This window comes from Dermacentor silvarum, chromosome 2, assembly GCF_013339745.2.
Source record: "Dermacentor silvarum isolate Dsil-2018 chromosome 2, BIME_Dsil_1.4, whole genome shotgun sequence".
NCBI lineage: Eukaryota > Metazoa > Arthropoda > Arachnida > Ixodida > Ixodidae > Dermacentor > Dermacentor silvarum.
In genome coordinates this window covers 60,232,167-60,248,529 of record NC_051155.1, presented here as the reverse complement: position 1 = coordinate 60,248,529, position 16,363 = coordinate 60,232,167, and the positions used below count along the sequence as shown (strand labels likewise).

The 16,363-nt window shown below is 43.9% G+C and overlaps 2 protein-coding genes across 2 annotated transcripts in view; one reads left to right on the top strand and one right to left on the bottom strand.

Moving 5' to 3' along the window:
• Positions 1-491, bottom strand: part of LOC119441521 (mitochondrial intermediate peptidase) — a 495,739-nt gene extending 495,248 nt beyond the window's left edge. Inside the window, exon 1 of the mRNA XM_037706135.2 lies at positions 369-491. The gene's annotated coding sequence lies outside the window, so the exon portion shown is untranslated. The remainder of the gene's footprint in view (positions 1-368) is intronic.
• A 224-nt stretch (positions 492-715) lies between these two features.
• Positions 716-1,797, top strand: LOC119441517 (NFU1 iron-sulfur cluster scaffold homolog, mitochondrial). The gene has a single exon (XM_037706132.2). The coding sequence runs from the start codon at positions 726-728 to the stop codon at positions 1,503-1,505; it is 780 nt and encodes a 259-aa protein (XP_037562060.1). The 5' UTR covers positions 716-725; the 3' UTR covers positions 1,506-1,797.
• The last annotated feature ends 14,566 nt before the right edge of the window (positions 1,798-16,363 follow it).

Here is a 16,363-nt window from a genome sequence, read left to right as displayed (position 1 = left end):
CCATAAGAAAAGTCTTCAATTTGGTGTGAAAATAGGGCGTAAGTAGCAGCTCGAAGGGTGCAAAACACGCCGCAAGGAACAAGCAAGTGCTTCTCCGAAGGTTTTCAAGGACAACACGTAGTACAGTAACAGGCGACGGCCAGCACACTCACCGAACGTTCGCCAAGCCCGAATTGAAAGTTCGGTCTTCTTTTACCAATGCTATTGAAACGCGAAGCCAAACGTGACCAAGTAGTCAAAGATCGCGTGATTCTCGACGAGAAACCAGCGCGAGCGAAGGCTGGTTTCACTGCGGGCAACAGCATGACTCCACTAAACATTGTTCAGCTAGTGGCAGCCAATTACAAGTTTACATGTGATATTATTAGGTCGCCATCGTCCACTTTGCAATGGTGTACATTCAAAGTTGCGTTGCTTTTTCTGGCAAACGCAAAATAATTTTAACATCGGCACTTCAACATGAGAGAGTCGCAGGGCGCCGCCATGTTGTTTGTTCGTGTGGACAAATGACACAAGTTTAGTCGTAGTGCTTTGATGCGAACCAGTTTTTAAATGATCTGCAACATAACAATATAGACTTTCTCAAAAACTAAAACGCACTATACAAGCTAGTAATTAAAATAAAATTGTGTTTATTTATATGTTTTGCTTTCAAGTTGTAGCTGCCCTGGGTCTTCGTAGTATACATACGTCTATGCATCTGTGACCGGTAAGTCCTTTTAAAAATGGCGGCTCGCATCTTCGCGTTGATTCACAATCGTTGCCTGAGTGTTTTGCGAAACGATGCCGTGTTGCATCGCAGCGCTCTGTTGTCGCACACCTGGAACCGTCGAGGTATCAGGACATCATGGGTGTCGCGCATGTTCATCCAGACCCAAGACACTCCCAACCCGAACTGCCTCAAGTTCCTGCCCAATGTGAAGGTACTCGAGCAGGGCACCCGCGATTTTCCCAACATCGCGAGCGCGAAGGACTCTCCGCTGGCGCGTCATTTGCTTCGTGTGGAAGGCGTCAAAGCTGTTTTTCTGGGGCCGGACTTCATCACGGTGACGAAAGGGGACGATGAAACCGAGTGGAAAGTGATCAAGCCGCACATCTTTGCGGCCATCATGGACTTCTTCGCTACCGGACTGCCCGTGTTGGACGACGGTAGTGCGGCGACCCAGGTGTCCGAAGACACGCAGCCGAAAGAAGGCGATAGCGAGACGGTGCTGACCATCAAGGAGTTAATCGAGACGCGGATCAGGCCAACGGTACAGGAGGACGGCGGCGACATCCTCTACATGGGCTTCGAAGACGGCGTCGTCAAGCTGAAGCTGCAAGGTTCCTGCACGGGCTGCCCGAGTTCCTCGGTTACACTCAAGGCGGGAATTCAAAATATGCTGCAGTTCTATGTTCCCGAGGTGAAGAGCGTCGAGCAAGTCGTGGATGAGGCGGAGAAAGTCTCGAACAAGGAATTTGAAAAGCTAGAAGACACGATACGGCGGAAGGGAGTAGATCCGTAGTGCTCCATTTGTTTATGAGCGACTTTAGCTGGGACGCACAATTTACGAAGTTGAATTGTTTTGTGAAGAGTGTAGTGGGTTTCATTGCGTGGAGAATTGTTTCTTTGGTATAAAGTTAGTTAAACTGGCATGGAATGCGAAATGGCATTTTCATGTTCCTCTCCAGCATGTGTGCCGAGCAAGCACCTGCTTATGTGCTGTTTACTCGTGTGCTTGGATCTGTGTGGATGTGCTGTGCATAGTAATATTGCAGATGTATTTATGCATATTATAAAATGAGATGGAACTGAAAGCATGGAAAACTGAACAATTTTACTGTTTACAAAGTGTGCACAAGGGTCGGCTGACAAGTAGAGAGGCTATATATAAAAGAATTAGGCTTTCACAGTAGAAGTAGAATCCTTCAAGCGTCATTGTAATTTACACAAATTATGGCATGAAAATAACCTTTCCCTTTCAAGCACAGAGGAATATGTACTGAGCACAAGGTCACGGGATCGAATCCCGGCCACGGCAGCCACATTTCGATGGGGGCAAAATGCGAAAGCACTAGTGTACTTAGATTTATGTGCACGTGAAAGAACCCCAGGTGGTCGAAATTATTCTGGAGTCCCCCACTACGGCGTGGCTCATAATCATATCGTGGTTTTGGCATGTAAAACCCCATAATTTAAATATTTTTTTAGGAATATGTGAGTCAACATGACAACACAATGGAGAACTAACAGGCCATCATTTGGTACCTGTACTGAAAGGAGTTATCTCGGAAACATATTTGGGACAAGATGTTGCAAAAACTTAGGGAGGAAGCATTGTCATATGTGCAACATTAAAGTGATAAGGCACCGACATCAAACATGAAAGCGCAAGCATTGACGATTAACCACATCTAATACAACCAGCTGCGTTAACTAGTGATGGTGATTGCGTTACCAAAAAGGGTGCTTATTTACCATATTGGTGCATTATGGCTTGAGAAGCAATGGGAAGGCTATGTTACACTGTAGAAGTCTATGTTAAAAAATGTTTTTGCCATTGCTGTGTAATCTCTTTCTTGTGGCGGGCTCATTACTTGTCAGCTGGCCCCTCAAAATGCGGCATGCACCTTTACCTAGAGGTAAAGTACACAGTACACAGTCACCTTATGCTGGTTGCATATTGATTGTCGACAAACAAATCATTGCCATATTGATTAGCATAATTCATACATGCAAACTACATACAAACTACAGGGGACATGAAACACATATGAGGAACTCAACGCAGCTTATAGGTCCTGTGCTAGCGCACAGTATGCCATCCATTGTCAGATAATGGTTTCGTCTTCTTTTTTTATTCAACGTTACATCCCACTGGGACCGATGAGGAAACAGTTGCTGTATATCAAAAGCCACTTCTTTTTCCTATATGTGTTACTGGTGTACATTGTGTTTCTATGATGGCTGCCTCAAATTAACAAAAATTTATTTTTGAGACAATACCAGAGTGTGTGCAATAATTTCCAATATAATTAACATTTCACTAATTAACTTATAGCATACTGCCTTTAAGGGACATGCTGTATAATTACAGAATTGAAGTCTGCCAGTACCTGTAGCATAACGTTTTGCCAAAAATTTTGGGCCTTGCACCAATCTTGAGAAACGTGCTCACAGCCTTGCAGTGAAAGGCACTGCTGTTCCTGGTGATAAGTTTCCACGCTGTAGAAAGATACAGTGCAGAAAACTGTTAATTTAAACACCAATGCATTTAAGAGTACAGCTTCAATGGAAAAAGATTAGGAGAAGTGACCAATGACTGGAGCAGGGAAATTGTGGCGTTTGTGTTCCTGAGCACGCTGGTAATGAGAGTGTCAGCACGATACATGTTACAAAGCAGGAATGCCCGACACTCTCGTCATCGGCGTGCTCGGGAACAAGAGCGCTGCATACCGCGATTTCTCCGCTTGGGTCATCGGTCACTTGTACTAATCTTTTTCCATTGCAGCTGCACATGTTGAGGATGCATTTCTCAAAACTGGTGGCAGATATGAAGTTTCTAGCGAAAGGTTACGCTTGGAGTAGAACTACCTTACTTTATTTCCGCAAATGCAACCTGCCTCTTTGAGCCATTAAAAAGTTATAAGGAAATTATATAAATAATAATTGCATTTCCAATTACCATGCAAATTGTTATGTACACTACTGCTATGAAGTTTGGACAGCAAAAACTCATTTTATCTCAAATCTTTTATATTTAATTAAATATGGGGTAAGGGGAGTGTTAGCAGTGTGTGCTTTGTCATTAAGCTTAATATATATGAAATATCCCTAAGAAATAACTGCTGGTGAACTAGTTCTGAGTGCTAACAGTAGGCCCTTTTAGTAGCATGCAAAGGTGACTTTTTAGCACATACACAGTGACCATGGAAGGAATTCTCAGAGCCCAATATATGGTGTGTTATTTTCCTAAGCTTACTACATGTACAAATGGTGAGATTTTATCTTTAAGTGCACCTGAAGGTGGCACAAGATATAATTTGGAAATAAGTCTTGAAGGAGGTGGAACATGGAATTCGAATAATGAAGAAAGAAAGAAACACAATGCACTAGTTCTGTTGAATCACTACGCAATGCCTGCCATGTATCAGCAGGAAGCTCATCACTTTGAATAAGGTCACATCTTCAAGCACATACAAATTAAATGTAAGGTGGATGTAGTTAAGCTTATCTAACATTCAGATTTTACAGAAACAACTGATATGCTTTATGGCCACTTTCTTCGTGCGGCACCATTAGTGCTTATGCAGAGCGAACTGCAGGGTGCTCACCCGGAGAGCAGCTGAGATTGCTCTTTTTTTTCATGACCACAACACAAAGAAGGAGCCAGATGCATTGGTCCCCATCAGCCTAAGTTATTTCACACCAAAACCTTGGTGCTTCTCTTCGATATCTACAGCACTGGAACAAAGGTGTTAGTATAAGAGCATTTGTCAAGGGCTCAAGGCATCAAGAAAAGTGCAAGGAACACCTTGGTCAAGAAATTCCTGTGCATAGTACATAGGAGGGAAACAAATCGAAATAAGTTCTGTGCAAACTCGCCAAGTTGACTTGCATATCCTTTTTTTATTTTCTTTAATGCGGGCAAAACACGTACAAGGTTTGCCCGCGAGGTAAGGCAAAAGGAGGGCTTAAACTCCTGACTAGGCCTTACCTCGCTGGGGCAGCAGAGATGGCGGAATTTGCAAGTTACAAAAGCAGTTTGTAAAACAGACATTCTAAAGAATGTGCATTAGACTTAAGTTTGCATAAAAATACCCATCACATTCGAAGCAGTTTTGACGGTAGCCAGTTCAATAGTAATTTTTGAAGTAGTATTACCATATGTGAAGTTTTATTTTGCGAAAAAAAAGAAAAATTCACCAAGTGAAGCTTCGATCTCTCAGCAAATGCTTCTCATTGTGTCAACTACAGTTCATTATGCTATACCTGCAAACCAGGTACCAATGGCCAAACCTCCTGATTGTATATTCCTCCCCTTGATCTCTCTTTTTTTTTTTTGTTAAATGTCTATAGCAAATGCACAGGTGCAGCATGTGCCTACTGGTATAGGTCGGCAGAATAAGTGGATAGTCGCTTGTACTCACTCAAATATTTTTGCAGGCTATGTACACCCTCACGTGCACTCGCAGTACTCGCTCATGTTCTTACTCGTGCTCATCAAAACTCACTCATGTTCATAGTCTTCCATTCACACTTACCAGCACCAACTCATGCCCTTACTACATACAGTGCACTCACTGGTACTTACTCACATCCACTTACACTCGCCATCATTCACCAACGTTCATATCACGTCCACTCAAAATCACTGTCGCTTACTTTCATTCGTACTCACGGTAACCGTCAAACCTGTTCATACTCCCGTCCACTCACATCCTTCATTACTCATTTAACACTTTATTTGATGCCTGTGAAGTAAGTGTGGAGCGAGTATGATTCCTCAGTCTACTCGTGAGTGAGTATGTCGACCCATGCCTAGTAGCAGATTCATGCTCGCCATGCAAGTTGTACACTTTGGACTGCCTGTAACAGCCACATAACAGTATTCATCATCTGCTTCTTTATAAACTAAAGGGCAAAAGCATGAAGGAGTGATGCTCAGTCATGTCCGGAAATTATAGTGGTGTAGGGCATAGCCATTCAAAATGAAGAAAGCTCACCAGATGAAGTGACTTGCATTGCTGTAGAGGCGCCGGTTTTAATAGCGTCTGTGGGGGGAGGGGGCATCTAAACTTGTGGATGCCCCTGGCAAATAATTGTGAAGTTTTTGTTACTAATCACTCTTGCTAATCCTTCATGTTCGGCTTCAAGTTTTTTGTACATAACAGAAAACAGCATGCAAATGAATTACTACCTCTTACTATTTAGACAGTGATACATGCATTGAACGCTTGTGTCTGTCTGTCTGCCTTCCTTCAAGTCCCATGTATGTTTGCACTGTTACCGTGTTTAAGAATGAACCCCAACCAACTAGCCCAATTTGCCACATTATTACGTACATGATAACACAACTCTGGCAATCATCCACAAAAGGAGTGAGAAAATGACATCGGACAGGCTAGCCAAATCTCTCCATCTTCGCAATTGCATCTTTGCTTCAGAAATGATCAGGGGTAAAGATTTATGGAGCGTATCTGTATCTCTGCAATTAAGTATGCAGCAATGAAATATTTAAAGCTATGAACACACAGCAAAGAATGCTTGGGGGAGCAGAGAGAGATATACTATATCCAAGTTATGGATGCCTTCTTAGAGAAATTAATGCGGGGAAGAGAGATTGAGCCAAGTACATATAGTACATAGTTGACTACGGGAGCCTCACATGCGAAACTCTCTACTGAGTTGCCTGCAAACGAATGCATCTAAAGACCTCGACGGAGTAAGGGTAAAAGCAGACCAATTCAGGCTGGTGCTCGCAAGCAAATATGCAGCTTTAGAACAAGAAGATGAAGAGAGATGAATGAATGACATAGAGGTAATGAATGAAACCGTAACTAGGCTAATTTCAGAAGCAGCAATTGAAGCGGGAGGTAAGGCACCAAGCCAACCAGTAGGCAAGCTCTCCCAAGTAACAGAAGACCTAATAAAGAAATGATAAATCATGAAAATGTCAAACTCAAGATATTAGATAGAATTCATTCTACTGTAAAAAATTAGTGTGGTTTAGCTTTGGTTAACCCTGGCTGATAGCGAAAGCTTCACTGCCCTGGCTAGGCCCATTGTCGAGCTGTGGCCGAGGTGTGGTTTCCCAATGATGTACAGACATGTTTGCAATGTATACAGTGTTTATTCATCATTTTTTTCTGCCTATGAAGACACTGTGGTGATCAGTAGAGTAGTGAGACTTGGTTGCAACTCGCAGCCGGGCCCAACTCGGGCAACGGCGGCAATGTCTCCTCTCGGGGCTCCGTAAAAGCCTAAATATAGTCCGACGCAGCGTGAATGCGCGCGCACGTTATGTCACGTTGGCGAGAACAACAGCGGCTATAATTCAATTGATGGTTCGACGTACGGCACCGCCAACGTAACCGGACTCGCGGCCAATGCGCTCCGACGCCCCCGGTGTCTACGTAACCGGACGCGCAGCCAGTGCGCTCCGATGCGCCTGGCGTCTGATGACACTCGTCCGCACGCACACACACACACCGATAACATCGAATTATATAAACGCGCCTTAATGCTCTCTTGTGGTTTGACCTCTAGCTCTCAAGGTGAAAACTGTTAGTTGCCGACGGCTGCCCGAGGTAGCGTAATGAAGCTTTCACTTCAAGACTGATCAACAAGAAGAAAGTAAGGGATATTCGAAATTATTATGTGGGAAAGATTGATGAAGCCGTAAAATATGGACGCAGCATGAAATCAGTCAGAAGAAAACTTGGCATCGGACAAGGCAAGATGTATTCCCTGAAAGATAAGCAGGGTAATATCATCAACAATTTCGATGACATAGTAAAAGCAGCGGAATAATTCTATACTGACCTGTACAGAGCAGCCAAGCTACGGTACTTTCATTCGAAGTAGTGATGAATAGGATACAGAGGCCTTTTCTATTACTAGCATTGAAGTTAGAAGGGTCTTGCAAGACATGAACAGGGTAAAGCTGCTGGATAAGATGGAATAACAGTTGATTTAATCAAAGATGGAGGAGACATCATGCTTGAAAAGCTTGCGGCCCTTTATAAGCAGTGGCTCACGACTTGAAGTGTAGCAAAGAGCTGGAAGAACGGCAACATTATACTAATCCATAAGAAGGGAGACGTTAAAGAATTGAATTACAGACGCATTAGCTTGCTTTTAGTGTTGTATAAGATATTCACCAAGATAATTTCCAATAGAATCAGGGCGACACTTGACTTTAATCTACCAAGAGAACAGGCTGGCTTCAGGAAGGGATATTCTACGATGGATCATATTCATGTCATCAATCAGGTAATAGAGAATCTGCGGAGTGCAATCAACCTCTCTATATGGCTTTCATAGATTATGAAAAGGCATTTGATTCAGTAGAGATACCAGCAGTCATAGAAGCATTGCGTAATCAAGGATTACAGGAGGCATACGTGAATACCTTGGCAAATATCTACAAAGATTCCACAGCTACCTTGGTTCTCCATAAGAAAAGTAGAAATTTACCTATCAAGAAAGGGGTCAGGTAAGGATACACAATCTCTCCAATGCTATTCACTGCATGCTTAGAAGAAGTATTCAAGCTCTTAGGGTGGGAAGGCTTAGGAGTGAGGATCAACGGTGAATATCTCAGCAACCTTCGGTTTGGAGATGACATTGTCCTATTCAGCAACAATGGGGACAAATTACAACAAATGATTGAGGACCTTAACCGAGAGAGTGAAAGAGTGGGGTTGAAGATTAATATGCAGAACACAAATATTCAATAGCCTGGTAAGGAAACAATAATTCAGAATCGCCAGTCAGCCTCTAGAGTCTGTAAATGAGTTCGTTTATCTAGGTCAATTACCCTGATCATGAGAAGGAAATTTACAGGAGAATAAAATTGGGTTGGAGTGCATACGGCAGGCATTGCCAAATTCTGGCTGGGAACTTACCACTGTCGTTGAAAAGAAAAGTGTACAATCATTGCATTCTACTGGTGCTAACATATGGGGCAGAAACTTGGAGGTTAGCAAAGAAGCTCAAAAACAGGTGGACAGCACAAAGAGCGATGGAACGAAAAATGTTAGGCCTAACGTTAAGAGACGGGAAGAGAGCGGTGTGGACCGGAGAACAAACAGGGATAGCCGATAATCTAGTTGACATTAAGAAAAAAAAATGGAGCTAAGCAGGCCATGTAATCCGTAGGATGGATGACCGGTGGACCATTAGAGTTACAGAATGGATACCAAGAGAAGGGAATTCGAGGACAGCAGAAAGCTAGGTGGGGTTGATTAAGTTAGGAAATTTGCAGGCACAAGTTGGAAGCTAGCGCAAGACAGGGGTAATTGGAGATCACAGGGAGAGGCCTTCGTCCTGCAGTGGGCATAAATATAGGCTGATGATGATGAAATGGGTAAATGTGTCTGACAAGGACGAACAGCAGCTAGAGAAGTGGAGTTGAGTGCTTCTTAATTGTAATGTTTTATTAACTAACAAAATGCTGCCACAGGAAAAAAAGGTGCAGTTGAGGACAACAGAGAATTAGGTTATGTAGTGAGATAAGGAAATCTGAAAGAATAGAGTAAGTTCACTCGACACACGATGAGGTAACATACAGTCTCTCTGTGAGGCCGCTGCATTTAACGTGCAGGGAAATTAAGAGACACTATATTGAGCTGTACAAGTAAATTACCCTTACAGTAATTCCAAGAAAACCATTATCCCAAGAAAACCATTATTACCTTAAGAAGTGGCTCGGTAAGCCCTAAAAAAGATGCAAGAGCTAAAGACCAATGATGTTCTGTACCTTGCAGAGGAATTCTCATTCCTATGCACGAAAATTCCCCATTTGCAACAACTTTCCCTGCACTATTCTAGAAGTATCCCCATAAATGTCCACACACACACACACACACACTGACTAGTGAACTTCTTAGTTAATTACTGTACGACACATATTGCAATTTACGGATTGTAGCTGGTGAGTTTGCAAGACGCATCCACTTGAAATGAATTTCCAGGATGACACCAGTTTTGAGATATTATTCCCCCAAAGTGTGGGACGAAATACATGGTCGTTCCAGTTAGTTTTGTGCTTCAATGTATAAAACAGCATTTTGGTGAAAAAGGAAGTGGAACAACAGTGCATTTTTTGGCGAGTTGATGGCGCATATCTCCAAACTGGTGTCATTCTGGAAGTTAATTCCAAGTGGATACGCCTGATAAGCTCACCGGCTACAATTCGTAAATTGGAATATTTTGATTTTTTGTTGTGTTTCGATTGTGCGTGCTGCTAATGTCCGCTTTATCGAACAACCCAGCTCAATGATAAGAATTATGCTACCTGCCACAGGTGATTTCTAAAAATACCGTAAAACTTAAAAATGAACACCCTGTGTGTATATATATATATATATATATATATATATATATATATAGAGAGAGAGAGAGAGAGGGACAGATAGATAGATAGATAGATAGATAGATAGATAGATAGATAGGTACGCTCAAAACGGCAGAAGTAGACAATGAATGCGACTCGCATTAAAAAAATTTGCAACGTCATACTGACGTATAAGAGCCGTTGTTCAGGTGCGAAATTAAACAGAAAAACTACAACTTTGACATTCAATTTCTCGTCAAAAAATAAACATGCATATATACCGCTAAATTAGAGAAACTAGTTGCAACATAATAATTAGCCTGCACTAAGTTACTGTTCCTGTTACAGGGTCCTTATATGGTGGGATGAATTTAAATGGATCACCTTGATTTAAGTGTTCGATATTAACCCATTCTGATACACGATATTATATGCGCTTTACAAATCAAATATGTATTCGAATTGTAAAGCACATATAATCTTAAATATCATGGCATCAGCGATGTGATGTTAAATGGTACTTTGCCGGCACCACTTGTGTTTGTCACGAACAGGTCTAGTACACAGAACACAGAGAGACTCATTCCTTTACTGGAGAGAGCGCTTATGAGCAATGCTTTCTGACGACGCATTTTCTTTCTGCCGTGTCATGTTAGGTGAACTGCGATGACCGCAGAGGGGTAAGGTTAATCACCCGTTTCCTAACTGCTGTTGGTACGGGATCATGTTGTACCCATTTCCTGCCTCCTCTCTCTCTCTCTCTACTACCTCTGTAACATTATCCCTACCTCCTCCCTTGACTGTCGTTGCTGAAGCGCGTGAGCACGGAGATACAAGCGGAACAGCCCCTGCAATACTTTTCCGGGGGGTCACGCCTAATTATGGCATCCATAAGGCATTGTTGCGTCTTCTAGGGCGCATCAGAGGGCATTGTGGCCCGCTCTACTGAAACCTCGTTGACGCAACACTTCCTAGACAGGTTTTGTCGTTGTTGGTTGAAATCGCCAATCTCGTCTACCGCCCTCCTGCCGTGAGCTCTCAACCAACCCCCAATGCGGCGTGCTAGGCAGTAGCAGCCAACGTTACTATGTTTAATCTATTTATTAGCAGAAGTGGAACAGTCGAAGTTAGAGGCAAACAAAGGTTCGCTTTAAAAACGTACACATACAAAGGAACGTGGAAGTGTCACAGTCGTTCAGCTGGGTCGCTTTACCAGAGGAACTTTTGTCGCACATTCGTCGCATTTTGGTGCCAAGACCGTACTCCAAGGCCGTCAGCTCAGAAAGGGGCCGGTCGTTGAGGTGTGCGCCGTCACGGACAACGTTTATAGGTTCTATAAATGTTGGTCACGAGCAACTGCCTTTGGGACTGGTAATGAAGACAGAGGACATGTTCGATGGTTTCCTCGTTGCCACAACTGTCACAGGCAGCACTGTTAGCCATTCCGATGCAGCTATAGCAATTGTATTCGTAAAAGATACTCCAAGCTACAGTGGACAGCGAACAGTCGTCTCGATTTGGGATAGTCCACATAGAATGCGTAGTAGGAGGGATGGGACTAGGCGGTATAGACGAGTATGCTGGAAACCTAGTGTGTTCCACGTGGATCGTGTGGCATCACGCATGAGCATGCGAAGCTTTGTTGCTGCATCTGTTCTTGATAGCGGGATGAGTTCCTTCAAGGTGCCTTCGTGAGCCCTCCTAGAAGCTTCATCGGCATGGTCATTGCCCAGTAATGCCACAGTGTCTTGGAAGCCATTGAAAAGTGGTGCCATGCCCTTTCTCTGCTAGTTGGTGATATAGCTGTCTTGTTTCCAGCACAAGTTTTTGTTGTGGTCCATGACATAGAACAGATAGCAGACATTGCATGACTGCCTTGGAATGGATAAATATGCTCCATCTTCGTGGTAGTTCTTCATGAATCATGCGAAGTGTGCTGCAAAGTGAAGCAAGCTCCGCCGCGTTAATGACGACACATAAAGTTATGGATCGGCATAAACAGCATAAACATTTCTAGTGCCGGAGAAACAGTGCATACAGCAACCTCCTAAAAATTACATCTTGAACGCTCGCTATATTATCAGGAAGGTTATTCCACAATATAATACAATAATACTACAAACAACAGTAGATAACACGCTACGCCTCATAGGAAGGATCTCCAATAAACACGGAGGGCTTCGAGAGAAGGAACTGATTCAGCTCATCCAAGCTTTTGTCCTAAGCAAAATCACCTTCACACTACCATATCTCTCATTCTTTAGGAAGGAAGCGGATACTGTAAACTGCTTGATCCGCAAGATACACAAAGTCGCTCTTGGTGTCCCGATTAGAGCATCCACACAAAGGGTGATGGCCACAGCCACAATTAATACCCTTGAAGAATTAACCGAAGCACATCTATCATCACAATATCACAGACTCTCCACCACTGAAGCTGGGCGTGACATCCTGAGGCAACTTCACTACGCTCCACCACTCAACGAGAACAAGGGACATCAAATTCCTCGGAACATACACGGCCAATACCACATCCAACCCCTACCCAGAAACATGCACCCCGAATTTCACATCGAACGCCGAAAACTTCGAGCCAAGGCACTACAACGCAGCTATGGACAGGCGGAAGGAGTTTACTATGTGGATGCCGCAGCCTATAACACTAAACATCGTTATGCTCTAGCGGTCGTAGACAGGCAGGGCAACACTGTTCGTTCAGCATCAGTCGAGACCACCTCAGCGGGCGGCGCAGAAGAGGCCGCCATTGCACTCGCATCCGGGCTACCTGATTGCGATGTCATCATCAGTGACTCGAAGACTGCTATCCGGAACTTCAGTAGTGGCTACAGTACAAACCTCGCGCACTCTCTACTAGTCGCTCACCCGCCGAAAAATTACATCGCTCTCATCTTGACTCCAGCACATCAAGGACTACCAGGCAACGAAATGGCTCATGCCGCTACTCGAGGATTCACGAACCGAGTGGACGGAAATGTGGGCCTTACCTTAGGACCCAATGACTCCCAACAACAGACCAATAAAGACGCACTCATCACTATAGAGGCCGGATCTTTAGGCATTAAAAAAGCGCATTTTAGGCGCCAAAAATAGGCAGGCAAAACAACGTTTTAGGCCGCCAACGTCGTAAATATAGGCACAATAAAATTTTACATAAATGCAAATAATTTCAAACGAAGACGTCCGCGGCCTATATCTCCGATAGGAAAGCAAGAAATGTTATTGTCTACGATGGCACAAATGCGCTAACAGTTGAACATAGCCGTGCAATTGTCCCATAAAACTGCTGGACTAATAACGATCAATTGGCTTCATTCAATAAGCACACTGCTCATATTCATGTTCAATGGCCACTGTACTCGAGCGTCGCATATAGTGAAACGGGCATAAAAAAGAATACTTGAAACTGGGAATACTGATTAAAAAATCGATACTTTATGTCTGCCTGACGCAATTAAGACGCAACAAAAACAGACAAATAACAAATGCAAGAGAGACTACGATTTATTAAGAAATTAGCATGTTTTTACATTAGGACTGTTATCTACAACTCTTCGCAATTTCCTCACATACAATGACATTATCCGAATTGTACAGCTCAGACGCCCCAACACTGCCAAATACACTTTCGCCCATTGGAAGTGCACATGTTTGAAGAAATCTGTTTGGAGAGCACGCGGAACGTAGTCTAATAATCAATGTGAAGATTGTGGAAACAATAGCAAACTACCACTATCTCCAGATTTTTGTATTCAAAATTGCGCCTCTTGTCACTGAGAATGATCTCGTACGCTGAGAAGGAACGCCCGACGGTGGTGAACACCTTAAAAAGTAAATTACAAACAAAACAAAAGCCGCGTGCACATCACATTTTTCTTTCTTCTTTTGCTCTTCACTCTCCTTTCCCCTGACGGCTCTCCGCGGTTTCGCATTCGCCAACCGCTCGCGCAATGTCAGCGCAGCGGCGAATGCTGACAGGCGCGTCCCATTTCAATGCTACTAGCAGTTGTTTTCCGTGAGTTGGTTTAAGTAAAGGACTAGGTTGAATCACATAGAGTTCCGAACAGTCAATGTTGCCCGGTAACATGAATAACGGTCTCTAACTGCACTCGAAAGCGAAACTTGAGGCTAAATAGTGTTCATATAGGCGCCGATATTGAAAATATGCATTTATAGGCATTTATAAGCATTTAGGCACAAACGACCAAATATGCATTTATAGGCACTATAAAAACACTATAAAAGCCCCTTCTTAACCTCTAATTCATGCTCATATATCAAAGCGGGGCGATAGGAGCGCAAGGAACAAGAAAGGCATTTGCCTAAAATCCGGTCTCTACTCATCACATTCCATGAAATTTGCACACATTACAAACACCAACGCCTAACGTATCCACCTCTCTCTGTGTCGAGCACGCGCCAGAGAGAAATATTGTAGCGCCAAATACAAACTCGCACTTTTCTTGCCCCACGCACTTTGCACTTATTCTTTCCCGACACATACCCGACACCCAAGTGTCGCTTCTGCCCTGTCCAGACAGCAGATCTCTCCCATATAATGTGGAAATGCCCCATCAAATACCCCCCCCCCCCCCCCCCCCCGCAACCTCAAACCATTAATTAGTAGCGAGGAGCTGTGGGAGACTGTCCTGCATGCGCAGCTCCGATCCCACCCTGCAGGACCGAGCCCTGAGGTGGGCTGAGGAGGTAGCGGAGGCCTACCACGACTGGTAGGCGGACGTCTGGCAGCAGAAGGTGGTAAGACTGGAGCACGCAGGCCTCCCTCTCCCCCCCCCCCCCGGCCCCTCCCCTTTCTTAAAAAGGGAAATCAAAGTTCATTCATTCATTCATTCATAATACAATGACACGCGGCAATGCAGATGTGTTAAATGCATTGGTGTGGCCGTAGAAGACGCTGAAAACAGATTATTGTGTAAATGGTTTAACAGCGATTAGCTCTATAGAAACACTAAAGCAGTTTAGAGGGAGAAAGCATTATTTGAAAATTATATCGTGTTTAATTTTTCGATAGTAGGGTGACTATAGTAGAGGAGAAAATGAAAGTCAAAGTTCAATTTTATGAATATCGCGCCAGAACCCCACGCCGGCGGTATAGGCGTGTCAGTGTGACGCCACGAATTGCGCAGCGTTTGCTCAGTAAAAGTTCCCAAAATTTGCTGCGTTTACTCTTTGGGTCCGTTAGAAGACATGGTAGTCCATTTTTTACAGATAAACAACCCCCCCCCCCCCCTCCCACTTTCCCGAAAAAAAAATTCTGACGAACTCCCCTTCCCCCCTTTCCCACGGTACAGAAAGTTTCAGGAGGTGGGCTCTTATAGAGCGACATGGATAAACATTTCTGAAGACGTGAAGGTTGCACGTGACGTCATTTCCGGCTTACAGAGCGAGCGAGCGCCATATTTAAGAACACAAAGTTGGGCTGCCGCGTGCTGCGCGCGCTGCTTACCACTGCGCCGGAGCTTCTTGTCGACATGGCGAAATAAAACGTGCACGCGCTTTGCCCTTCGTATTTTCAAGAGCTTGTAGGACCGACCCGGGTGCGTTACCGAGCGAAAATTGAAATGTGCGAAGGCATCGACCCCTACTAATTGCGCATCGGTAAGGACGCTGCACCGAACATCAATCTGCTGCCTGCCGTGACACACGGCGACATCGTCAATTATTTGGTGCTTTCGACAAGCCACGTCACTCCGCAGCAGATGAAGGTCTACAAGTCACTGGACGGCCACAACTATACTGCATGCACCAGCGGATGGGTAAAGAGAGTATAGCAGCTTGCATCGCAGTGTTTCATTGTTCTAAGCGAGGTTAGTTGGCGCTTTTTCATGTTACGGCCGACGTAAATGTGCATGTTTCCGACGTCACCGCAGTTGTGCTCGTTTGGTTCCTGTAGAGAATGCCTGGTTTTGTTTTCCTTTTTTGTGCTACGGTTTCATTGCTTACGACGGCCGCACGCGGCAACGATAAAAATGATCCAGCGGTCAGAAAAAAAAAAAAAAACGCATAAATTGTGAGGATATGACCAGCGAAATGTCGGTAACTAAATGAAAGCTAGAGCTGAACGCTCATTTCTGGAGGCTATTTCTGAGCTAGTTGGTGAAAACTAGTAATGCACCAAATAAAATCAAAATCATCTAGCTCCTTTGCCATTTTAAGTATACGTTTGTTGATAAAGCAGCATGGAACCACACATCCAGCTCTGTATTCAGCACATCTAAGCTGTCATTTGATAAACAGTACTTACTGAGATTTCAATCAACCTTTCAGGTCAACCACTCCCAGCG

Excerpts from the sequence above, each read along its gene's own strand:
- LOC119441517 (XM_037706132.2), top strand. The coding sequence starts at position 726 with ATGGCGGCTCGCATCTTCGCGTTGATTCACAATCGTTGCCTGAGTGTT.